This window comes from Poeciliopsis prolifica, unplaced genomic scaffold (assembly GCF_027474105.1).
Source record: "Poeciliopsis prolifica strain line A6 unplaced genomic scaffold, Auburn_PproV2 SCAFFOLD107, whole genome shotgun sequence".
In the NCBI taxonomy this organism is placed as follows: domain Eukaryota; kingdom Metazoa; phylum Chordata; class Actinopteri; order Cyprinodontiformes; family Poeciliidae; genus Poeciliopsis; species Poeciliopsis prolifica.
In genome coordinates, this window is record NW_026562482.1 from 77,501 (window position 1) to 104,000 (window position 26,500).

Below are 26,500 nucleotides of genomic sequence, written 5' to 3' on the forward strand. Positions count from 1 at the left end.
ATGGATGGATGGATGGATGATAGATGGATGGATGATGGATGGATGGATGATGGATGGATGGGTGGATGGATGATGGATGGGATGGATGGATGATGGATGGATGGATGATGAATGGATGGGTGGATGGATGGATGGATGGATGATGGATGGATGATGGATGGATGGATGATGGATGGATGGATGGATGATGGATGGATGATGGATGGATGGATGGATGGATGGATGGATGATGGATGGATGGATGATGGATGGATATGGATGGATGATGGATGGATGGATGATGGATGGATGGGTGGATGGATGGATGATGGATGGATGATGGATGATCGATGGATGATCGATGGATAAAAAAGGCGAAAATTAAAAATGTGTAGATTTTTTTTAAATCTTGAGGAGAACCAATCAATGATCAGTTGTTCATTCTGCATGTTTGCTTCTCAGCTCCCGCACAGGAAGTATGCGTTGTGTCATCAGGACTCTGAGCCAATCAGCAGTGGCGAGCAGAGAACCAGAGCGACTGATTGGAGGAGCAGATGGATGAGGGAGGAGCGGCCGGCGCTGGACAGAGAGCTGATGAGGCTGCAGGAAACGCCGCCGCCGCCCATCTAGACGCCTCAGTCCTGATGGTCCTAACTCTCCTCTCATCCCGTTTCCTTCGATCCTCAGATTGAATGGCGGCTCGGCGGCGGCTCAGAGCTCCTACAGTGTGGGGGCAGCTGGGCGACGACAGGCCTCTATAACGAGGATCCCGCCGTTAACGAGACCTTTACAGAGCTGCTGAATGAAAGCTGTGTGTGTGTGTGTGTGTGTGTGTGTGGGGGGGGGGGGGTGTGTGAGGGTGTGTGTGTGTGTGATCAGTTACAGCTTTAGGCTCTCTGCTCATCGACTGCTGACCGACACGTAGTAATGAAGAAACTCATCCAGATTATCTGAGCTGAACTCATGAGACGCATCTCTGACTGACTGCCAGAGAGCAGCAGGACAAATAAGTACACCCCGTCTGCTGCCATAGAAAAAAGTAGCCATTAGTTATTGCAGTGCTTCTCAATTATTTTCCGTTACGCCCCCCCTAGCAAGAAGAAAACTATTCGCGCCCCCCACTCCCCACCGTGACTATCCATCTCTGCATAACATTTTTTCATTAACATTAAAGAAAAAAAGAAAGACATATGGTCAAACTTACAAAGAATAACTTTATTAAATCGTGTTTTAAGTCTGCAACAGAAAAGATTTTAAGTGCATCAATGCCTGAAATTAAAAATAAATAAATCCATGTCTACTGCTGCAGGCAGTATCAGCTCCTCTGCTATGGTGTGGGGCTTTTTGCACTGCGCAATTTGGTACGCCACCTTATATGATGCTAGCAGCGCTCGATGGTTTACTGAAGTAGCCTTCACAAAGCGGATGACTGTTGGCAATATTCAGCACGTTTTCGCTGAAAAACTCTAGCGGCTTATCGGCGTGATTGGGATGTAACGTATTTAAGTGACGCGCTAATTTATTTGGCTTCATGCTGTCCGCTGCGAGCATTTTTAGACACAGCAAACACACCGGTCTTTCCTCTTCTCCAACTGTAGTCACAGTGAAGCCAAGCTAAATACGCTTCGTCGTATTTCCTCTTCTTAGCTTTCGGTTGACTTTCTGTTGTCTCATTATCTTTGTCTCTCTCCGCTTTTCTTTTCATCCCTGTGAAAAACTTTTTCATGTTGGGGGTTGTTGAATAACGGGGCCATAGACAGAACGCAGTCGGAGCTTTTTGTTGACTTAACACTGCTAACCAAGGCAAACCTGTTGTCTTGTAAGTCGTAAAATGTTGCACTGTCGCAAACGTGACAGAAGTAACAATGAGAGCGCCACTGCCGCCTACTGTGCGCAATTACACTTTCTACTAGTATGGCCAAAAAAAAGCCTGTTCCCCAGGATCACACGCGCCCCCCCAGGTATCGCACCGCGCCCCCCAAAGGGGGCCCGCCCCACTATTTGAGAAGCACTGAGTTATTGTCACATGACTGAATGATCAAATTGACCAGGATGCCAGAGGTTAGTTCATCCATCCATCTATCTCTTCCTCCCTCCCTCCCTCCTCCCTCCCTCCCTCCCTCCCTCCCTCCCTCCCTCCCTCCCTCCTCTCTCCCTCCTCTCCCTCTCTCCTCCCTCCCTCCCTCCCTCCCTGCATCCCTCCTCTCTCCCTCCCTCCCTCCTCCCTCCCTCCCTGCATCCCTCCCTCCCTCCCTCTCCCCTCCCTCCCTGCCTCCCTCCTCTCTCCCTCCCTCCCTCCTCCCTTCCTTCCCTCCCTGCATCCCTCCCTCCCTTTCTCTCTCCCTCCCTCCCTCCCTCCCTTCCTTCCCTCCCTGCATCCCTCCCTCCTCTCCCTCCCTCCCTCTCTCCCTCTCTCCCTCCCTCCCTCTCTCCCTCCCTCCCTCTCCCTCCGTCCCTCCCTCCCTCTCCCTCTCTCCCTCCCTCCCTCTCTCCTCTCCCTCCCTCCCTCCCTCTCTCTCTCCCTCCCTTCCTTCCCTCTCTCTCCCTCCTCTCCCTCTCCCTCTCCCTCCCTTCTCTCTCCTCCCTCCCCCCTCCCTGTCTGTCTCCCTCTTCTCCCTCTCTCCCTCCCTCTCCCTCCCTCCTCTCCCTCTCCCTCCCTCGCTCCCTCTCTCCCTCCCTCCCTCCCTCCCTCCCTCTCTCCCCATCCCTCTCTCCCTCTCCCCTCCCTCCCTCCCTCTCTCCCTCCATCCCTCTCTCCCTCTCTCCCTCCCTGTCTCCCTCCCTCGCTCCCTCCCTTCCTCCCTCCCTCTCTCCCTCCCTCTTTCTCTCTCTCTCCCTCTCTCTCCCTCCCTCCCCTACCTGTCAGTGATCTGGTCACGGCGCTCTCGTACAGAGGAACTCCCTCCCCGGCGTTGTTGAAGGCCTTCAGTGAGATGACGTAGTGAGAACTCGGCTCTGAGGGAGAGACAGCATCAGGTGAGTTTCTAACAACATCAGCACTCCAAGATGGCCGCCAATATATGGTCCCGTTCATATAAACAGAGGAGAGGTGAAAGGTCACGGCTGACGTGAGCAGAATCGGTTGTTTCCCTCTCATTCCCCAGCAGGGTTCTGGTCCTGACCTGACCCGCCGTTCCGCCATGTTCCCTCCGTGTCACCAAACCGCCGCCCAGACGCTTCGCCGCATGAATTAACACCAGGCATGAATTATGAATGCGGCGCCACAGCAGCTGGATGTGAGTTTTTCATTACGCCTCCATTATGAGACCTGAGAGGGAAACATCCAGCGCCGCATAAAGACGGGTCCAATTTGTTCTGGTCTCCTCTGGCATGCAAATCGCTCGGCGCTCTGCTCTCACAGGGGAGGACGTCCCCCTTCGCAGGCGCTTCACAATTAGATTTCCACTCCAAACAGCTTTCTTATTAAATTGCCTTAAATTATTGATTGTAATTAAATGAGGGGTTTCATCATGGTAATGAATTAATGGAAGCGCTGTGTCAATATTGGCAGCAGGATTTATGAGAGATGAGCGTATGGCAGCCGGAGGATGATAATTCATGAGGAGCGGCGGGTTTACAGGTGCGTCCCCCTCTGAGGACCGCGTGTCTTATGCGTGTCTTATCCGTGTCCAACGCTCACTGCTGGCACCAAACAGGCAGAGAACATCTTCACATCACAGCAGGACGCTCTCGCTGATCCCAGCCTCTCACTGTGACCCAAACGGTTCAGCTTCCCAAAAGGTCATTTTAGAGGGAATCTGTTGCTTCAGAAGGTTAAAAACCTCCTTGAAGTTTTTGGCTGCAACACGACGCAGCAGCTGTTCTCAGCAGAGACTTTCACCCTGAATGTCTCTGATTAACGTCAAGCAAAACTGCTGGAATCCAATCAGAAGAGACCAAGACAGCACAAACAAATGTAGAAGTGACTTCTATGCTGTCAGATAATGGAGAAACTTTAAAATGAAAAAATATTTTTTAAAAAATAGGACATAATCACATTTCCTATTAATTTCCGATTTTTCAATATGGCTACCAGGGTTGTCATGGAAAATGTATTTTTTGTAACTGAATCCATGTGTGTTTGGTGTCGAATCATGACGTTTGTTAAACAACAGACCTTGTCTTCCGGACCTTGTTCTAGTGGACATTTTCAAAACGGCCACCAAGGTTATAATGGAGTTTATGTTGGCTTTAAAATCAGCAATAGCTACGGTCATTGGTGGACGGAGCTAACCAAACAGTTAGCTTCACTGACCAAACAGTTAGCTTCACTAACCAAACAGTTAGCTTCACTGACCAAACAGTTAGCTTCACTAACCACTGATTTGCTAAACAAGAATCTTAGGTCTGCTAATGCTAAGCACGCAAAATTATTAGTGCAACGTAACAATAAACACAAAGAAAATAACAGAAAATACATCAAATCAAGAGACACTATAATGCTACACTGTCAGTGGAAGCTAAAGCTAAATTCATTAAAAACTGGCAGAAGCTAATGCTAAACAAATAAAAACTAGCAGAAGCTAATGCTAAACAGATAAAAAAAACTGGCAGAAGCTAATGCTAAACAAATAAAAAAACTAGCAGAAGCTAATGCTAAACAGATAAAAAAACTAGCAGAAGCTAATGCTAAACAGATAAAAAAACTAGCAGAAGCTAATGCTAAACAAATAAAAAACTAGCAGAAGCTAATGCTAAACAAATAAAAAACTGGCAGAAGCTAATGCTAAACAAATAAAAAACTAGCAGAAGCTAATGCTAAACAAATAAAAAACTAGCAGAAGCTAATGCTAAACAAATAAAAAAACTGGCAGAAGCTAATGCTAAACAAATAAAAAACTGGCAGAAGCTAATGCTAAACAAATAAAAAACTAGCAGAAGCTAATGCTAAACAGATAAAAAAAACTAGCAGAAGCTAATGCTAAACAGATAAAAAAACTAGCAGAAGCTAATGCTAAACAAATAAAAAACTAGCAGAAGCTAATGCTAAACAAATAAAAAACTGGCAGAAGCTAATGCTAAACAAATAAAAAACTGGCAGAAGCTAATGCTAAACAAATAAAAAACTAGCAGAAGCTAATGCTAAACAGATAAAAAAAAAACTAGCAGAAGCTAATGCTAAACAGATAAAAAAACTAGCAGAAGCTAATGCTAAACAAAAAAAAACTGGCAGAAGCTAATGCTAAACAAATAAAAAACTGGCAGAAGCTAATGCTAAACAAATAAAAAAACTAGCAGAAGCTAATACTAAACTGCTAAGCTGATCACAAAACCAACACTCGACACAGAAAGTGTGGATGAGGTGAGTTGGACCCGGTGGGTCAGAGCAGAACCTACCCAGGTTCTCGATGGAGTAGTATCTCTGCTTGCTGTCCACTCGGACCGTCTCGGCGTACGGGCTTCCCACTCCGTAGCCGATGATGTAACCGCGGACCAGGATGTTGGGGCTGAGCGGCGGCGTCCAGGACATGATGATGCTGTTGGGCAGCGGCCGGACGTGCAGCGAGCTGGGCTGGTCCGGAACCTGACTCTCTGCCGGAACAAAACCACAGAAGAAGAGTCAGCGTCACGGCCTGACACGTCGCGTTAGCCCTCAGCCTCAGATTAGATCAGATTACTGGCCTGGCTGCTCCCTGGGGGGCCTCACATCGCCTCTCTGAGCGATAATCCATTGAAATCAGGTTTCCGTCTCTGAGAAACGCAGTTAGCAAAGACGTGTTTGTTGTTTTATCTGAGCGGCTTCCTGCTGAGCAGAGCGTCGTGTTCCTGATCTCCAGCATGAAGAGGAATCATTAATGCTGCTGTTTGTCTCTACACTCATCTGAGGTCACAAATGAAGCATCAGCTAATTGTTTCTAAACAAGTGTTTAAACAGCTGCTATTTATTAAGAAATGTCTGGCTGGGCATTTTCTCAGCTCCCTCCTATGGATGGTTATTAAAGGCAGTAATAGAAATAAAAAGGACGGATTAAAACAGCAGTGATTCATTGATTCCATGTAGAATATTAATATTTTACTCTGTAAACTAAATGCTCATCGTTAAGCAGCTACCTCCTGACCTCCAGTTGGAAAATGTGCTTTACTCTCTTCTTTATGAAAAAAGAAAATGAGCTTCACACTTAAAGCCAAATTTGAGTTTTTATTCTTTAAAAGCATAAAAAATTAATGCATACTGTAAGAAAACCCGTTTTGCACCATATTAGCATTTTCTGCGATGCATTTCTGGTGAGTTTAACCCAGCAGCCTTTGTTTCTTGTTCTGGAATGATATTTTCTCTCCTTGGTGTGTCCAGTTCTCCCTCCCCCTCCAGTTAGCAGCTCTCCATCAGCCCCTCGGCCCCCCGACACCAAACCTTCGCTCCATCGACCCGCCGCGCTTCTCCGCTGCTCAAATATTTATGTGTGTTGGGAAAGAGGAGGAAGACGCTTGTTGTTGTACAGATTACCGTCCAAATCGTTCTCCGGCGTCTGGGCGGTGAACCAGTCGCTGGAGGGACCCGTTCCGTTCACCGTCATGGCCGCCACCTGGAAGCTGTACTGACTGCCCTTCTCCAGACCTGAACGCCGACAGAGGAGAAAGAGCGCGTCGTTACACCGGACATTCAGCGCTGAACGTTTCAGGGCGCCGCTGTGAATAACCAACGATGCTGGAGTGACTGAGGAAACCAGGATTGGTTGAAACATTCTGGTTTCTAACCAGTCTGTGGTTTAACTCTGGTGGTCAGAGTGATTCGTGTTCTGATCCACAGGAAACCATTTCTGGATCAAAGTGGATCCGTGTTCAGTTCAGGTCCGAAGCGGTTAGATGGTTGAACTGAGGACTGGTTTGGTCAGTCTGACTGAATGGGTTGGTTGGTCTGGATAGTTGGGTTCATCAGTCAGATGGACTTTAGCTTGTTAACTAACTAGCGGGTGGATGTTTAGAGGAGTTTAGGTAACTAGTTACCAATCTGGTCAGTCAGATTGGTCAGTTGGATTAGGATTAGGCTCCTCGGCTTGGTTGAATCATTCGGATTATAGAAATAAAATATAATTTTAGGAAACAGAGAATGTTTCTGTTTCTCATTTCTTGCCTCCAGGTGTTTTGTTGAAAATATCTGATCAGTAATTTTGCTCTAGGCTTCAGTTTGGTCGAGTCGTTAAGCCATTTGTTCACATAAACCGGTAAATATTCACATTACAGCATCGTTATTGTGTTTATAAATGTGATGATGAAGATGCTAAAGCTTCAGCTAAAGATGCTTACTCTGCACTGGGATTGGATTAAACCCACAGATTACAATAAACAGTAAAAATAATAACTTCATCATCTCAATCCTGCAGTATATATCTATATGTTGTGCGTATTAAATTTCCATAAAGGTTTCCTGAGGCAGCCGAGCTCACAGCAGACAGATTAGTCTGCAACTCCAGCGAATGGCGACCAGACAGACAGATGGAGATAACCATCAATGAAAGAAATAATGAAAACAGAGATCAGTTTCATTCAAATCTGGCAAAGCTCAAATTGAAATAATAGCTGGTGGCACTTTGAATGCAGCCACACACACAAGCGCCGGGCGGCCATGTTGATGCTAATACAGCTTTTCTACTGCAGGAGAGGAAAATCAGACATGAGCAGAAACAATGTTTCACATCTATATATGTTTAGTTTGCATTTCACATCTAGATTTCTTTATTCTGAAGACTGAACACGACGCTAAAGTCCTGCTGCTTCATTAATGATTCATGAAACAAACTTTTAATTTACAGATGAACCATAAAACATCTGAAGACACTCAGACTGAACGGATCAGGACTCACCTGTGAACAGGTACCAGAAGTTGTTGGGTTCGATGGCCTCCTGGTCTCCACGGCGGCCAGTCTTCCTGTATTTGATCCTGTACGCGGTGATGACGCCGTTCTGGGCGCCGCGAGGGGGCGGCTGCCATGACACCTTGATGCTCTGAGGGAAACGGAGAAGAAAAACAAATTTGTCATCTTTCACGGTCTGTTTACTGCTCTTCAGCTACTCTGCTGTTGTTTTATTGATGAAGTTAACCATGCAGGTGCACTCTGGTAATGAATTCACAGAGATAAAACTCCTTCCTGACAGTTGGCACCGAGCACAACGATTAGCACTGTTAGCCAAACAAAGAGCAGAGGAAGAAACGAAGCTTTCAGGTCAATTCAAACATTTACGGCTTGAGGGATCAGAAGGAGCTTCAGTGTGATTTAGTTTCACTTCAATCAAGAGAAAAAGGAAAAGTGGCCTCTGTGAATTTCTTTATTACTAATACAGGATCAGAAGCAGCGTCTGGATGGATGACAATAAAACATTTGAAAATGGTCTGAATTAATGTTCTCTGAAACCTGTAGGAATAAAAACCGTTTAAATCACTTCAGAGTGAAACTGAAAGCATCGTTCTGCAGGTTCAGATACGAAACAAGGCCATGCGATTATTGAATCTGGTAACAGACCGATGGAGCTGATCTCCATGTTTATGGTACAAATATGGATTCTGTTACATCCATAGTCACAGGCTGAGTCGGTTTGGTTCCCAGTCATTTGGACGGACTGGTTTGACTGGCCAGTCAGGGGGTTTTGTTTGGTCAGTTTAATTGGGTTAAACTGGTTAATTGGTTGGTTTGAGTGGTACGTTGTGTTGGGTCGTTCAGTGGATGGGTTGGTTTGGTCGGTTTATGTTTCGTGTCACATCATCCTGGATTTGTTGGTCAGTCGTTTCATTTGGACAGTTTAGTTGGTCAACTGGTTTGGTTGGACTGGTCAGTTGGTTGAGCTGAGCTCGATTTGACTAGTTTGGTTGCGTTGACTGGTCCAACCTGGTCCAACCTGGACCAACCTGGTCCAACCTGGTCCAACCTGGACCAACCTGAGACCTTTCCAGTCGGTGCAGTAACCAGCTGTCTGGCATGTTGAACGTTGTGGATTTGGAAAGCGAAGCGGCAGCAGAGACTTGAGCAGACCTGCAGCTTCAGATGTTTCTGTCACTCTGGAGAAGGAAACGGATCCCATCAGGATTCTGACGGTTTTAGCTAAACCTCCAGGTCCAATCTCCACTTCCTGGCTGTTGCTGCCACATCAGCACCAATTGCCAGGCAGTTAGCACCTGATATTCATGCAGAGTCACGCCAGCAGACGGGTCCAACAGTCCAGCACACGGAGGATGGAGCCAAGAACACAACCCAACCTGCAGGACGCTCGATTACACCAGAAAACCTGCTGACATCTCCTATAAACATCCATCCCGGTCTCTCAGATTACTGGCATGACAGGAATCCAGAGCAGTCTGTGTTTTCATGACACTGTAAAAACAAACGGTAAATCTGAGCTGGTGCAGCAGACGTCCATTCAGCTTCTGTTCTGCTGCTCGTCTGGATTCATTGTCTGCTGCGCTTCCATCTGTATGCATGCGAAGTGTTTCGGTGTGTTTGTGTGTGAGCCGGCTGTGTGTTGAATGAATTTTAATTGCTTTATTTGCATGTTAACAACCCACCTCTGCCACACACACAAACACAGATGCAGCAGATGTTGGCTCGGCCTCCTGTGAGCTCTGCTCTGCGAGGCAGCTGCCATCAACCGCTCAGCTCTCACTGCGACCCGAGTGTGTTCGCTGGGCTGAACACTAATCAATGAACATTAATGAATCAGAAAAGTAATTCTGTTTTCTCTCAGCAACTAATTCAGTCATAAGTTTAGCTGCTTCTTGTTTCGACTCCCAGCAGCCTGAAATGAGCAGAAAATGACAACCTTGCTGCTGATATTTACCGTTTGTTGGTTTCAGTTCTGCCACTTTGCTGATATTCCTCCCATCAGGAACAGAACCAGAAGTATTTCAGACCCAGCAGCTCCACAGTTCAGTTCGTTTCCATCTGGCAAATGTATTTTGAACATTTTACACAATTCAGCTGGATTTGCTTAGTCAGATTCTCCAGCAGACAGACAGACGGAGGTCTGAACATCCGCCATGCTGAGGCTGAATCTGACAGATAGACGGACTGTGTGTCGAACAGCACAGGAGTACCTCAGGGCTCTGGACTCTCACCAGCCACTTTCACACTGTAAGCTTCAGACTTCCAGTTCAACTCCTGTCAACTGCAGAAACACGGATGAGTCTGCAGCCATCAGGAGTCCAAGAGACGGAAAAGAAGCTCAGAGAAACCTGATGCTTGCAGATTGCAGACAGGATCAGGTTTAAAACTTTTACTAAAAGGAAAACATGAATTAGCCATGCTTTCATCTGCTAGCTTGAGGAGAATGAACCAGGCTATGTAAAGAGTAACTTCATCAAGATGTAGAGATATAAACTGTCTTCAGAGTCTCATGCCTCTGGTAAGGCACAAACCCTCCAATGGACACTGTAAAACATCAGGCAGGTAAATGCATCATCGCACACTGTGTCCATAAAAACTATCAACAGTAAAATTTAAGGACTTGTGTAATCAAATATCTTTTGGTTTCTACTGATCTGGAGCTGAATCCACAGCTAACGGATTCAGCGTGTGGAGAACCAGGCTGGTTCTGGTTCTGTTCTGGTTCTGTTCTGGTTCTGTTCTGGGGTCGAACCTCTGGAGATGAGGGTGAAGCTCATAAAGATCAAGAAAACCATGAAAAATTCCTCAAACAGATTATCTAACATCTTCAGTCAGAGGCTTGTTTTGAACCGTTGTAACACAGACTGTTGCAGGAGCTCCTTTCTGGACAGGATCTACAGAAACTCTGAAGAAAGTTGATCAACAGTATTTAATTCCTTCAGGATGAACGGATGAATTCATAAACAATGCAGTGAAACCTGCGTGCTCGTTTCCATGGCAACTGTTTCCTCCCAGGATGCTTTGAGCCCCGACTGACAGATTCCTGCTGTCATGCTGGTGGTCGGTGAGTTTCCCTCCACCAGGCGCACCGGCCGGCGGTCCAGGTATCGGTCCAGGTATCGGTCCAGGTATCGGTCCAGGTATCGGGCCAGGTATCGGTCCAGGTATCGGTCCAGGTATCGGGCCAGGTATCGGTCCAGGTATCGGGCCAGGTATCGGTCCAGGTATCGGTCCAGGTATCGGCCAGGTATCGGTCCAGGTATCGGTCCAGGTATCGGTCCAGGTATCGGTCCAGGTTATCGGTCCAGGTATCGGTCCAGGTATCGGTCCAGGTATCGGTCCAGGTATCGGTCCAGGTATCGGCCAGGTATCGGTCCAGGTATCGGGCCAGGTATCGGTCCAGGTATCGGTCCAGGTATCGGTCCAGGTATCGGGCCAGGTATCGGTCCAAGTATCGGGCCAGGTATCGGTCCAGGTATCAGACCAGGTATAGGTCAGAGTATCGGTCCAGGTATCGGACCAGGTATCGGGCAGAGTATCGGTCCAGGTATCAGACCAAGTATCGGTCCAGGTATCGGGCCAGGTATCGGTCCAGGTGGCGGAGCCACGGAGGAATTCATTAACATTTCGCAGCACCTGTTTCCTCTGCTGCTCCTCATCCTGCTAACTGATTAGAGCAGAGCTGATTAGGAGGAGCTGAATAAAGCGGGCCAGAATCCCTCCAAACTGCCTCCTCCTGCTGCAGCCTCGCGCTTCATCACCCAATTAGCCACTCTGACAGCACATCGTTCTCAGCGGGGTCTCCATGGAAATGCTACAGAAGTTAAATTCATGTTGTAACAACTCCCACAAAGACACAAGGAGCAAACCATCCATGAAGGACGGAGCCAGAAAACCTGGACTCTGAGCAGAACCCAGAGTTTCTCCAGGCTTCAGCTTCACCAGCAGAAACATCAATAAATCCATAAAACTCTCATTAACAGCCGCAGAGACGAAGCCGTCAGGATGAAGCTGCAATCATCCATTCATAAATCACAATAATTAATGCAAAGTTTTCTGGCTCTGAACTCCATTTTTAAACAGACAAAAGAAACATCCAAAAACAGTGTTTAAAATAAACATCAGAAAAACAAGTGTTTTAAGATGAATAAACAGATTTAACTGTTAATAGACAGCAGCTCCTTTAAAGTTTAGATAACGACTCATTTAAACACTTATTTTATTTCTTAAGTTTAATTAGTCTTTTATTTTTATTCTTTTGTTTAATTTGAAAACAATGTTCAGTTGTTTGTTTTATTGGAATTTTTTAATTTAACAAATCTTCAGTTGTAATTTAGTTTATTTAAAAATAATAAAATTATTAACTTTTCTAGTTTTTAGTTAATTTATTAAACGTATTAAAATGAATATGTATTATAGAATGTTAACAAATAATTGTTAAAATTATTTTTTTACATCATTACTTTATAACAATATAATTCTTAGTTCTTATAATTATCATGTTATAACAAAAATATAAATATTGACTTATTTTTTTATTCATGTAATCATTTAAAAAAATATGATAATTACCTTATAATAATGTTATTTCCTTCTTTATTTGATTTGTTCTTATTTCTAAAATTCTTATAAAATGCTTAATTAAATAATAAGTAATAATAATTATAACAACAATAAACAAGTAACTAGTAAAGCAGGACAATCAGCTGTTACTCTCAGGCCTGGCGTCCCACCAGGCTGCGTTCTGAGCCTCCTGCTCTGTGAGGGGGGCTCCACACACACACACACACACACACACACACACACACACACACAACACACACACACACACACACACACACACACACACACCCCACACACACACACACACACACACACACACACACACACACACACACACACACACGCGCCGTTCTGACTTTCTGTGACGTTTGAGTCCTGAACACCCGGCGTGTTCCCAGGACGCAGAGCGAAGCTCTTCAGGAGGACGATGAGCAATCCAAGAGTAAAACAACCGTTTTGTTCTTAATGCTTGACTGGATCTCCACATATAATAACATGAAGCTGTTTAGTATTCATGCAGCAGCGACACCAGAGCGCAGGAGGGCCAAGCGGAGCCGTGGCCTCGTTCCCCGCCTTCAAACGGACCAGAACCTGTTTCGCTTTTTATTTTCCCTCCGAACATGAGCAAAATGCAGAGAGCTGCTGAACGACTGCTGCTGAAACTCTGATATAACAGAAAGAAGGTGGCGCTGCCCCACCAGGACCAGAACCAGAACCAGGACCAGGACCAGAACCGCCCCGCTGCCCCACCAGGACCAGAACCAGGACCAGAACGGGTCCACTGCTCCTTAATTAGCTTGGATTCTGTTGTTTTTCCATCTGGACTCTTTGCGATGAAATCGATGGACGAAAACGCTTTGAAAGAAAAGCAAAACTTTAAACTTGGACTAGAATTAATTCAGCCGGTTCCTCCTGACGTTTGTATGCGGCGCTGCAAACAGAACGCACACACACACACACACACACACACACACACACACACACACACACACACACTGTGAGAGTCGATGTGATTGCTGCTTCCACCCAGAGGACAAGAACAAACAATCACAGATTGAATTCAGGGTCTGTTTACCCACCTGGTTCTTTGTAGGACTGTGTCGTGTGTGTGTGTGTGTGTGTGTGTGTGTGTGTGTGTGTGTGTGTGTGTGTGTGTGTGTGTGTGTGTGTGTGTGTGTGTGTGTGTGTGCGTGTGTGTGTGTTAATGCCCTCTGGGTAAAAGGACCAATCACAGGGAGGCCAGAATGTCTCCATTTGCTCAGTAACATAACATTCAACACCAGCTCTGCACGCGCTCAGAAAGCAAACAGCAGCGAGGCTCCAGAACCGGCCGACATTCATGGAGTCACGTTTGTAGAATCACTCCAACACCAGGTCTGACCATATGAACACATGAACATCAGACAGTGTGAACATATGAACACATGAACATATGAACACATGAACATTGGAATATCTGGCTCCACATTAAACCGCCGTTGCCATGAGACCGTGGCTGCCGATGCCGCGCGGTCGGAGCCCAGGGCGTCGTTTGGGGCCAGACTGGGTCCACACAAACATATTCACACCCTTTAGACGTGTCAAAACCGACAGAACGACAGGCAGGGGAAGCAAAAGCATAGAAATCTGAAAAGTGTGGCGTGTTTGTTTTCACCCTGATAAAACGTGTTTCCATTCCCAAACTGCTCACAGTAACTGCATGTAATTATGTTCAGTTTACAGAAGCAGTGGAGAAAACGGTGAAAACATCAACCTGACACTTTCAGTTTCTTAGACAACATATTGGAGAGTTAAGCTCACCAATATGGTCATCAAGCTCAATAATACGGTCACACATTGGGTCATGAACATCAACAATAGGTCACATATAGGGTCACCTAGGCTACTTATAAGGATGTTAGTCTCAGTATTAGGGTCATTAGGGTCAAAAAGGGGAGTTACTGTCACTAATAGGGCCATTAGTTCACTGAAGGGCCATTAAGGTTACTTATAAAGGTATTGAAATCATTATTAGGTTTGGTTTAAGTCACAAGTAGGGTAATTAAAGTCACTATTAGGCAGTTAAGGTCACCTAAAGGGCCTTTAGGGTTACTTATAAAGCCATTAGGATCATTTTTAGGACCTTTAAGTTCCCAAATGGGCCATGAGTCACTAATATGCCTGCTGAGGTAACTATTAGGGCTGTCAAGTTCCCTGTAGGGAACTGGTCCTTCCTCTGTTCACTCCAGTGTTTGTGTGGTTTTGTGTCTGCCAATCCAAACCCGTCACAGACGATGTCAGGAGTTGTTTTGGTCTCATGTCTAAAGGTGTGAATTGTTGCAAACCGCCTGAGGAGACGAGTCACGGCTGCAGACTGGCTGCTAAGAGATGAAACCCGAGGCACCGCCTCTGTTTTCCTGCTTCTTCCTGCTGTGCTCCACGCTGGAGATCTGTACAAACGTATTTCCTTTGACTAGGCCTTTAAAGGCCTGTTTGGTTGCTCTGCTTTCACCACAGGATGCAGCCACAGCGACCTAAACCCAGCTCTCCAGGGAATTCTGGGTAAAATCCCCACATCTCCTACATGTTGTATATTCCTCTGCTGTATGTTCAACCAAGCGTTAACACACACACACACACACACACACACACACACACACACACACACACACACACACACACACACACACACACACACACACACACACACACACACACACACATCCTCGCAGTGGCACTCCAGACTCCAGGAAAGTTGAGGAAATGTCACATTGTCTCAAAAGTTGTCTGACAGTAACAAACTTGACAAGAGCAGGAAGTTTTTTTCGTTTTCTTCCCTCAGCATCAACTTGCAGGGAAAGCGATTCAGGCAGGACCCACATACACAAACACAGACGCACAACTGCAGCGCATGACGCAGGCTGTGTGACAGCTGAAGAGCGATCTGCTGGAAGCCGCAGCGGCTCGGCGAACACGCCAGCCGACAGAAATGATTACAGCTGCAGGTTGGATTTAGACCTGCCTCCACAACCAGCTGACTTTATGACTCTGCAGCCGCACCAAGGACCCGACACTTCATCGGCTCTGACGGTAACTGGTTCAGATGCTTTAGATGCTTCCTCTGGCTTAACTCAGTCCTGTCACTGGTTTCCTGCAGTCTGAAACGAACTCTTCTCCCACTAGCGGACTGGAAGTTACAGAGTCATGAAGTCAGAGATGGAGGTCTGATAAAGAGGCAGTTTTATGTAAAATGCTGCTTATGTGGAAATCATTTTAAAGAATTTGATGCTTTGAAATTGGGCCTGTGTGTCTTAAGAGCTCCTGCTGTTCTGAAGCCCCGCCTCCAGGAAGTCATGCCAACATGGCTCCTCTATTAACCCTTTCACAGCATTTTTCCAGCGTCGCTCTGAGATGAGCTCAGCAGCTGTTTGCTAATTGCTGCTGGCTAGTCTGAAGGTGCTGAATGGGGAGGGCGGGGCTAGGCCCACCCATACATATAACTATTATTTTTGGACAGTATTATCATATTATTACCACATTATTCTGTTTCTATTCTTATTTTATTCTGACTTTATCGTCTGATTCATTTTCTTACATTACAGCACGTTAGGATCAAAGTCGCATTATTGCAACTTTTTTTTTGCCGATTCTCTTATATTGTGACTTTTTTCTGGTAATATTAATATTTTTATATATTTTGTGCATCATGTATTCTTACTATTTAAACTTTATTGTTATATTTTCCTATCACTAATTGAACATTTTGTTTCTCATCACTGATTCACGTTTTTCTTCAGAGCTTCTTCAGTCTGGAGACATCTTCATCTTCTTTAAATGTTTTGATCTTTTTTAGAATCTCGGCAAAATGTTCAGCAGCGTCTTTTCTTTTCACTGTGATTCACTGAGGAGGCTTCAAACTCCAGAGAGTCGGGCGTCCAACGGCCGCCGGGTTCTGATCCGCCGGGTTTGATCCGCGGGTTCTGATCCGCCGGGTTCTGATCCGCCGGGTTCTGATCCGCCGGGTTCTGATCCGCCGGGTCCGCTTTCTTCTCCAGAACCACCGCCGAGTCGGAGGCGACCCGTTTGTGGCATGAAAGTGACAGGTCTTCTGACTCCACTCCAGATGAGGATTTTAATTCTCTGTTTGGTTTAAAGTGAAGAAGAACAGAGAGAAACGACCCAAACGGACCCAACGTTGTGGCTCTGCTGCTCTGATCATCACTTCATCTCGGCGCTCTCTGGCCGCATTCGGCTGAGCGGCTCAGATCAGCAGCGACAACACGATTCAAAACTCGTAACTCCCATAAATCCGGCTGCATTCAGTTTCCTGTTTCGTTAAAAGCGGTCGATTCTCTGCGTTGGCTGCGGCGGCGTTTGCTCAGGGCGTATCAGCTAAAGGGCGCTGCTACTACAGTTCAAACACCAATCACAAAGAATAAACATCACGGATGTGCAGCCCTGACTGAAGCCGTTTCTTCATTCTTTGCATTGAAATACAAAAATCTGAATTATTTAGATGTATTGATGAGGAACTCTGACTTCAATATTCCATAATTTGCTGTTTTTAGTTTTCTGGGTCTGAATTCTGTGCAACTGGAACCATTTTCTGATCTTTTCGGTGTAACCGTGGCACCAGGTGTTTTACGACTGGTTAGTGTCACCATGTTTCCTGAGCGGAGCTAGTTAGCGTTAGCGTTAGCGGGAGGATCCATGTTTACAGGGGAACTGTGAAGCTCCGCCCTCACACCGATGGTTCGTTCGCCGTTTGTTCATGTTCTTAGTGGATCAAACCTTCTAAACTTTCCTGGGGAAGGTTCAGAAATGTCCAGAAAGGTCAGAGGTCAGAGCGAGCGGTTGGGATCAGACGCTCGCCCGGCCGGCCCGGTTTGATGAAACAGTGGAGCCATTTGGAGCGGCTGAACGCTGAGGCCTATCAATCATGACAGGAGAGTGAAAACGGTGCAGCCTAAACGAGGTCGGCTCCGCAGAGCGAGGCGAGTTCTTCTTCATGGGCAGCAAAGAAACGTTCTTTCATCATTTCCTGAGCAGCTGCTTCGATTAGAGAGGCGACTCCTGCTAACGGAGCTGCAGCTAAACGCCGCAAGTTTCTCCCTCTAATGAGCTTCTCGGCCAAACAAACATGACCTTTGACCTCCAGATGCTACAAACATCTGCCGAGCTAAGTAAACCCAGACCGCCTGATGACCTCTGACCCCGCTGTCATCGTCTGCAGAGCGAATCAGAGAGTGAAGCGACGTAATGCTCAGACAGGAAGCAGGAAGTGAGAAACAAGGTCAGATCACCGGAGAGGAAGCTCTGATTGATGAGCTTCCTGAACGCTAACGAGACCCGGGAAACGAGTCGGACCTGATCTGGTCCAGGCTCCAGACTCTAAACCGGACCGGGTTCTGGTTCTGGACCGGGTTTCCATCCAGTCCAGAACCAGTCTGGGTTTCTGATCGCTGCCCAGCTGGGTCCAAACAACCAGAAATGATCTTCAGGTCAATTTGAAACAAGTTCTTCGGCACGGCAGTGGCAGCATCATGCTGTGGATGGTGGTCAGTGCAGAGGCGTCGACTTACCCGGGACAGGACGACCTCCAGGGTGATGTTCTGAGGAGGAGCGCTGGGAACTGCAGAGACACACACACACACACACACACACACACACACACACACACACACACACACACACACACACACACACACACACATCAGATTCAGAATTTTGTACAAATAAAATCAGATTTAATGAACTCAATCAGCTGCTGTATTAGTGAACAGTTTCAGACTGACTCAGTGCTGCTTCATTTGCAATAAAAACAGAACCACAAATCAGAAAATGTTTCTGCCTGGGACAACGAACCAGGCTGTGGGCAGCGTTAGCTCTCCGTAGGTCAGACACAGGAGCCAGCTGGGAGTTTGTTTTATTTACTGCCATCAATCACACCTGATGGCTTCAGCTGAGACAGGAAGCAGATGGGCACAACAGCAGACTGAGCCAGCAGGGCGGCGCCGCAGGTTCACTCTGCTCATCATTATTCTGGCCCCAATGTAGCCCCATACAATAAAGATTAACTAGAAGCATTTTGAAACCAAAATACTTTTTACAACTGATAAATAATTTAAGAGTGAATAAAAGCATCAAAACTGAAAAAAGTTATGAACTATTTTTAGGTTCAAACTTATTTTGGGCACAAATTTAGCCCCATATGATGAAGCCTGTTAGTGAAAATATCTTTTGAACTGGATTGATTTCAGCACTGAAGCTCCCGCCTGTATGTGGACTGCAGGACAGATTTATGTGAACGTCCAGCAGGATGTGATGTTCGCATCAACAGACGGCGCCCGGGCCTCAGCGAGTCGTCCAATCAGAGGCCTGATGGAGGATCTGTAGTTTATCGGCTCGTTCAGCTGCTCAGCTCCTCTGTTTCGGGTTTTATTGAGGATTCAATTAGCCCGCCAGTCGCAGTTATCACGGCGGCCCAGATGGCGCGTCCACAAAACGTCTCCGTGTCGGGTATTACTCACGGCGTTTATGGGCCGACCGCACAGAGACAGACGGCTTATTAACGACGGCTCTGAGCGGACGGGCCCGCTATCTGGTTCTGACTGATGGACCGAACCGGGCCCTCAGATCCTTCACTTTAAGTCTTCGTAGGAAAACGCATCCGGTCTCGACCCGGTTCTACGAACATCAGCTCAGAACAGCTGAGCATTAGCATCAGTTCCCACTGAACACTGGTATAGAGATTCAGCATTAGCTCCCGCTAAACACCATGTTGGCGCAACACTTTGGCATTAGCTTCTGTTGCTACAGGGTGTTAGCTTCTGCTAAATATGGGGCAAACAGCTTTAGCATTAGCTTCTGTTGCTACAGAGTGTTAGCTTCAGATTCTGCTAAATATAGTGTGAATAGCTTTAGCATTAGCTTGTGCTTAACACCATGTTCAGCATTAGCATAGCTACTGTTTATAATAGTGCTTTAGGGCTAGCCTTGCTAACGTTTTAGCTAACAGTGCCACCACTGCTCTATATAAATCAACATTATTCTCTTTTTGTTTGTATTTTTCTACTTTTTTGATTAATTTTGTTTCTGAAACATTTTCTAAGTTTCTTCATCCTGTTTCCTCTGTGTGCTCCAGCAAACACAGGCTGAACTGTGTGTGTGTGTGTGTGTGTGTGTGTGTGTGTGTGTGTGTGTGTGTGTGTGTGTGTGTGTGTGTGTGTGTGTGTATGGACTCCATTAACGTGTCAGGCTAAAATGAAGCCGCTCTCTCTCTGCTCCTCTCTGGCTTAATTAAAGACCCCCAAAGTCCCCTAATGAAACTCCTGCCAGCAGGGAGGGCTGAGACGAGCTAACGAGACACACACACACACACACACACACACACACACACACACACACACACACACACACACACACACACACACACACACACACAGAGCCAGGTATTAACCAGCACCTGGTCCAATTACTCAGCTCCTACTTGGTAACTGGGACCAGTACAGACCAGTCAGCCTCACTGGGAGCTTTTGCGCTTTAATCCTATGAGACATTTTATCCTCCAGATTTATTGAAGTTTCTGTTTCCCACATTGAAGAGTCGAAACGACGACGACGTTCTGCTGTTTGTTTCGACCTGCAGAAAGTATTGACGCCCCTAAACTTTGACACGTTTCATCACTTTTAAAGTGTTTGTTGGGATTTTATGGGTCGGACTGAAGCAAAGTTCTGCTCATGTTAAATGGAGGAAATTAGTTTTTAAATCTGAAAAGTGCGGCAGGCTCTTTTACTCTGATACCCTCAGACAATTGCAGATGAAAACATTAGTTGAACTTTCTGCTCAAATGAGATTCTCATGGTGAAACATGGCGGTGGCAGCATCATGCTGCATCATATTTCACTTTCAGTGAATATCAACTGAAATATCAAATGAAATATGTTCTCATTTTAAACAATCAGCATTTGTTTAAACGTTTAGGTTTAAAAATCACTTTTGCATGAAGAAGTTGATATTTGTGGAAAATGAATGAAAAAAAATCTCATTCCAAACTGATGACAAAAAAAATGGGATATAAAAATGTTCTGGTTCTTCAATCTGTTGTGGAAATTCAATCAAACGATTGTTTGAAAAGCTGCTGGAACATTAATTTGTAATTAAATTGGTTTTAAAAACGTGAATCATCATTTCTGGAGGCGCTGCAGAACCGTCCTGGACCCACATGAAGAGACGAAAACTGTTTTTAGGACTGATGACGTTTCGGATGGAGGTTCCCGGCTCACCGTCTGAGTGCGTCGTCACAGTGACGGTCTCGGAGGCGGTGCCCGGTCCGTAGCGGTTGATGGCCAGAACCCGGACCGTGTATTCGGTGAACCTGTGGAGTCCGTCCATCTTGTAGTTAGTCCCGCTCACCTCCACGCTCTGGACGGAGACGCAGAGCACAGATTAACGCGGCGCGGCGCCAAACGGCTCCGGAGCCCCGCCCGGCGCTCACCTGCTCCTTCCCGGACGGGCTCTCGGTCCACAGCAGCCGGTAGCCCAGGACGGGTCCGTTAGGGAGGCTGGGCGGCTCCCAGCTCACCTGGATGGAGGTGGGGGACAGAGCCAGCGCCCGCAGAGACTCCACCCTGCTGGGGACCTGGACTGCAGGGACACAACCACAGGAAGAGACGCTGAGCGTGAGCAGCTAGCAGCTAGCGTTACAGCTAGCAGCTAACAGAGGAGCTAATGCTTATCTTAGCGCTTTGGCTCACTTTGAGAACATCATTTAGCTCCTATCAAAATAAACATCTCAAAACTACTCTCAGGTTTCAAAATTATTTCCGGAAAAAATTTTATGACCCCAATTTAACCCCATACAAAAAGAGTTTGAGACAGAAATTTACATTTTCTGTTGAGAGAAAAACATTTGAAACAAAAAAACTATGTAAAGTAAAAGATAAAGCTGATATAATTTTAAAATTTTTTAAAAGCTTAAAGCTGCTTCTTGGTTGGAAAATTATTTGGCCCCAATTTAACCCCATACTAAAAGTTAGATGAAAAACCCCAAATGCTTCAGTTTCAGGTTGGAAACATTTGACTTTTTTCAAAACGAAAAAATGTCAAAACACTTTTCAGTTTCAAATTCACTTTGGGATCAAATTTCAAAACACTGCTGTGAGGAATCTGGTTGGCCCTGATGTAGCTCCGTAGAGGCTACATGAGGCGGCTTACGGTCGGGCTTGGTGGCGATCTGCAGGGGGCGGAGCTGCGGCCGGGCCCCGCCTCGCTGTACGCCACCACCCTGAAGCTGTAGCTCTCCTCGGGCTTCAGGTTGGACACGGTCAGCTCCAGAGACTCCGGCTCCGACACGTTCACTGACCGCTCCCTGCGTGGGAAAACACGCCGCCATGAATCACCGCTCCAGACTTTGTGCGATAATCTGAGTGTTAATCAGCTGTAGTCTGCGCTAATCCCCCCCAGAGTCTGGAGCTAATCCTGGGATTAAGAGCCTCTGGACCTTCACCTGGTCAGAGATGAAACAATCAGCTGATTTCCTGCAGCGCAGAGAAACGGCCTAGTTAAAGTAAGCTCAGGTCCCATCCTGACCCGGTTCGTCCATCAGAACCAGAATGAAGGTTTTAATCTGGAAACTTCTGCTTTCAGATTAAAGATTAAATTACATTTTTCATTCAGCACAAAGTTTTATTTTCACCTCTGATCAGAAACTGAAATTTATTCATGAAATAAATTCATAATATTTAGAATATGACCAGAAAAACAAGAAATAAAAACAAAGTAATAATTTCCAGTGAGATTATTAAACATTTATCTGGTTTTACTCTCCAGATCTCAGAACCAGACATGAGTAGAAGATCATAGATCAATCAGCTTATTGATGAACCACAATCAGGAAAATCATCTTCGTCCCCTGATCCTCCATCGCTCCCTCTCTCTTCATCTCTCTCTCTGTCTCTCTCTCTCTCCCTCCATCTCTCCCTCCCTCTCTCTCTCCCTCAACCTCCCTCCATCTCTCTCTCTGCCTGTCTCTCTCCCTCCATCTCTCCCTCCCTCCCTCTCTCTCTCCCTCCATCTCTCTCTCTCTCTCTCTCTCTGCCTGTCTCTCTCCCTCCATCTCTCCCTCCCTCCATCTCTCTCTCCCTCCATCTCTCTCTCTCCCTCCGTCTCTCCTCCTCTCCTCTTCCTCAGTCGGTTCCTCTGAGGTTCTGCGTTGCATCGTCCTGTGAATCATTGGACCTGACAAACCCTCAGCCTGTTTTCCTCTGTTAATCAGGAGAACTGACAATCTCTTTATCCGTCCCTTTCAGGGCTCAACTTCCTCTGGTTTGATCTCGGCGGGCCGGCGGCTCCCTGGGGGAACCGGCTGCCGCTCCGCCTCGAGCCGACCCGACGGATCAGAACCGCAGGTTTCATCTGTCATCTCCGCTGCTTCAACGCTTTGTGAGTGAGCTAACGGAGAGTTGATCCTCAGAATCCTCTGATGATGTAGAAACACTGGAAATGAGACCAAACTAACTTCACAGCTTCTCGTCTCTGAGCCTTAAAGTCACTTTGGAGAAAATGTCTTGTGAAATCAGTAGAACTTATTCATCAACGTTAACTAATTACTGACTTCAATACCAGCTGCTGTATCTTGATGACAAGTTACTTCTGGGTTCGTTTTGATTTGTACTGGTTTCTAAAACATTTGGAGAGGTGAAAGTTTTCTATGATTTCATTCTGATAGATCAGCAGGAATTAGAGCAGAAATGTCAACTGGAGTAAAAGTAATTAGAAATCTGAAAAGTGTGGCCTGTTTCATACTTATTTGAACATCTCCTAATATTTCTGCTGAGTTTAAAGACGATGTTAGCGACTAAGTTCATGTTGCTAACGTTTAAGGAAAACTTGGTCCATAAAACCAAAGCTTGCTGATTCGAAATGAGACGGTTTTCTCTGCTTACAGAGTTTCTGCAGGTTTTCGCTCAAATTTAAGACTTTTAAAGACCATTATGGATGGAAATTAAGACCTTTATAATCTGTGTGTGTGAGTTAGAATGAGCCAAAGACGAACGCCATCCAGCCAACTGACCATAAACTTAAAATGAACAATAATGGACATGAAAAAGCTAGCTAGCTTTAGATTTGCTAATGCTAGCTTTAGCTAATTTACAACTAGCTAGCTTTAGATTTGTTAACGCTTCGCATAATAGTTACAGTAAATATGCAAAATTGAATAGTCCTGCCAGTAAAATTTACGACAAGTAATTAACATATTTAAGACCAATTCATGTTTTTTTTGTTGGTATTTAAGACTTTTTAAGTCCTTGATTTTACATGCACAAATTTAAGACTTTCTAATGAGTGTGTGGACTCCAGGCTACATATTGATCTTATTAAATGCATTGATAATGCTATTGATCATTTCACAAAGAGCCAAAATGAGGCAGGTTGTAGAAATCAAAGATGGCTGCCGTAATTCTGTGACATCACCTAAAATCTCCAGAGTTACAGCAAATACAAAATCTGGTCTTACCTCTCAACTCCGGCCTGGGAGTAGTAGACGCCGTACGTCTGCACGCCTCCTCCGGTCTCCTCCGGGGGGCGCCAGCTGAGCCGGACGAACCGGCTGGACACTAGGACAGGGACCAGGTCGCGGGGGGCAGAGGGGGGCAACGCCTGGGCTGGGGGACACTGGTGGGGGATCAGAGGAGGAGGAGTAAGTCAAAGGGGAGCCAGAAGGAGGAAGAGGAGGTGTGAGGGCGGGGCCGAACTGAGTGGGTGTGGTCTCTGTTAACGGTTCGTCCAGGTGGGGGGACGGAGGACGACAAGGGGGAGGAGGAGAGGGACGCAAGCAAAGGGGAGACGGAGCAACGAAAAGGCAAAGAGGACGGATGAGATGAGCAGAGAAGGAACGAAAAAGACGTGAAAGAGACAAGAAGGAAGAGAAGGAGGAAGAAGAGAGGTGAAGAAGATCACAGAAGAAAAGGCATCCGAAAAACCTGAACGTCTACGGCGGAGAAAACTACAGGACTACATAAACTACAGAACTAAACTACATAAACTACAGGACTAAACTACATAAACTACAGGACTAAACTACATAAACTACAGGACTAAACTACATAAACTACAGGACTAAACTACATAAACTACAGGACTAAAGTACATAAACTACAGGACTAAACTACATAAACTACAGGACTAAAGTACATAAACTACAGGACTAAACTACATAAACTACAGGACTACACTACATAAACTACAGGACTAAAGTACATAAACTACAGGACTAAACTACATAAACTACAGGACTAAAGTACATAAACTACAGGACTAAACTACATAAACTACAGGACTACACTACATAAACTATAGGACTAAAGTACATAAACTACAGGACTAAAGTACATAAACTACAGGACTAAAGTACATAAACTACAGGACTAAAGTACATAAACTACAGGACTAAACTACATAAACTACAGGACTAAAGTACATAAACTACAGGACTAAACTACATAAACTACAGGACTAAACAACATAAACTACAGGACTAAAGTACATAAACTACAGGACTAAACTACATAAACTACAGGACTAAACAACATAAACTACAGGACTAAAGTACATAAACTACAGAACTAAACTACACATAAACTACAGGACTAAAGTACATAAACTACAGGACTAAACTACATAAACTACAGGACTAAACTACATAAACTACAGGACTACACTACATAAACTACAGGACTAAAGTACATAAACTACAGGACTAAAGTACATAAACTACAGGACTAAACAACATAAACTACAGGACTAAACTACATAAACTACAGGACTAAAGTACATAAACTACAGGACTAAACTACATAAACTACAGGACTAAACTACATAAACTACAGGACTAAACTACATAAACTACAGGACTAAAGTACATAAACTACAGGACTAAACTACATAAACTACAGGACTAAACTACATAAACTACAGGACTAAACTACATAAACTACAGGACTAAAGTACATAAACTACAGGACTAAACTACATAAACTACAGGACTAAAGTACATAAACTACAGGACTAAACTACATAAACTACAGGACTAAAGTACATAAACTACAGGACTAAACTACATAAACTACAGGACTAAACTACATAAACTACAGAACTAAACTACATAAACTACAGGACTAAACTACGGCCAAAGCTTCACTGAATCAACATCCGACTGTTTCTCCTTTAACCATATTAATTCAGTTCATCCTGATAAAATGTTTAACGTTAGCTGACTCATCTTGAATCAAATCAAACATTTTACACACTTCTCTCATTACTTACAGGAAACATAATTCATACACATCAGATTTCAGATTAAATGTCTGGATTGGAGTGGAAACATGTTGCTCAACAGTTTCTACTGATGCTGAGATGGTTGAAAATGAGAGAAATGGAAACAAAAACCAAAAATAAAACATTAAAAAACATGAAATGCAGATTATGATCAACTGTGTTAAATATCTGCTAATCTCTGACAGTAGAGATTAGCAAGTCCAAATATTTGATACAACTGTTGAGATTATTAAAAATCTGAAGCCTTAAAAACGTTTTATAAACTTTAAATTAATGCTAGCCTGCTAACGGCTAAAATCCACAAAACACAAAGAAACACTAATTTAACACTTCAAGCAGCGAATAGATCCAAATTAAACTGTGGAAATGTTTTAATGCTAACACAGAAGCTAACAGCTACCTTGTCTCCTTCCAGCCAATCAGCACCAAAGAAAGTGAATGCTGCTCCAGGATTGGCTGCTTTGCAAACACCAACCAATAGCGAGTCAGCTAGCTTTGCTGCTAGCTACTTTAGCTTCCAAAGCTGCGTTTTGTCTTTAACATTTTAGAGAAAATGATCCAGAAAAACATGTTGGCAGGGAAGAGATGAGGCCTTCAAGCTGCTGCAGCTGCTTTCAGAAATTATGGGAATTTCTTCAGCACTCATAACCCTGCCGCTTTAAAAATGCCGTCCATCCATTTGCAGTCGTGTCTCTGAGTGTAAATCAGGAGAGGAAACATTTTGTGACGGTTTCAGAAAGGCCTGTAATGATTCTGCTATCGACCGCCGGAGATGCTCAGCATTCAGGAGCGAAGCTGCTTCCAAATGCTACGTCCAGATAGCCTAA

At 45.2% G+C, this 26,500-nt stretch overlaps 1 protein-coding gene across 1 annotated transcript in view; it reads right to left on the minus strand.

The window, feature by feature from the left end:
• Positions 1-26,500, minus strand: part of LOC129354284 (netrin receptor DCC-like) — a 147,921-nt gene that overhangs the window by 40,930 nt on the left and 80,491 nt on the right. Inside the window, 10 exon segments of the mRNA XM_055023786.1 lie at positions 2,839-2,934; positions 5,317-5,511; positions 6,425-6,535; positions 7,782-7,923; positions 17,918-17,967; positions 20,621-20,759; positions 20,833-20,981; positions 21,552-21,581; positions 21,584-21,705; positions 23,854-24,011. Coding sequence (XP_054879761.1) covers positions 2,839-2,934; positions 5,317-5,511; positions 6,425-6,535; positions 7,782-7,923; positions 17,918-17,967; positions 20,621-20,759; positions 20,833-20,981; positions 21,552-21,581; positions 21,584-21,705; positions 23,854-24,011 — 1,192 coding nt within the window.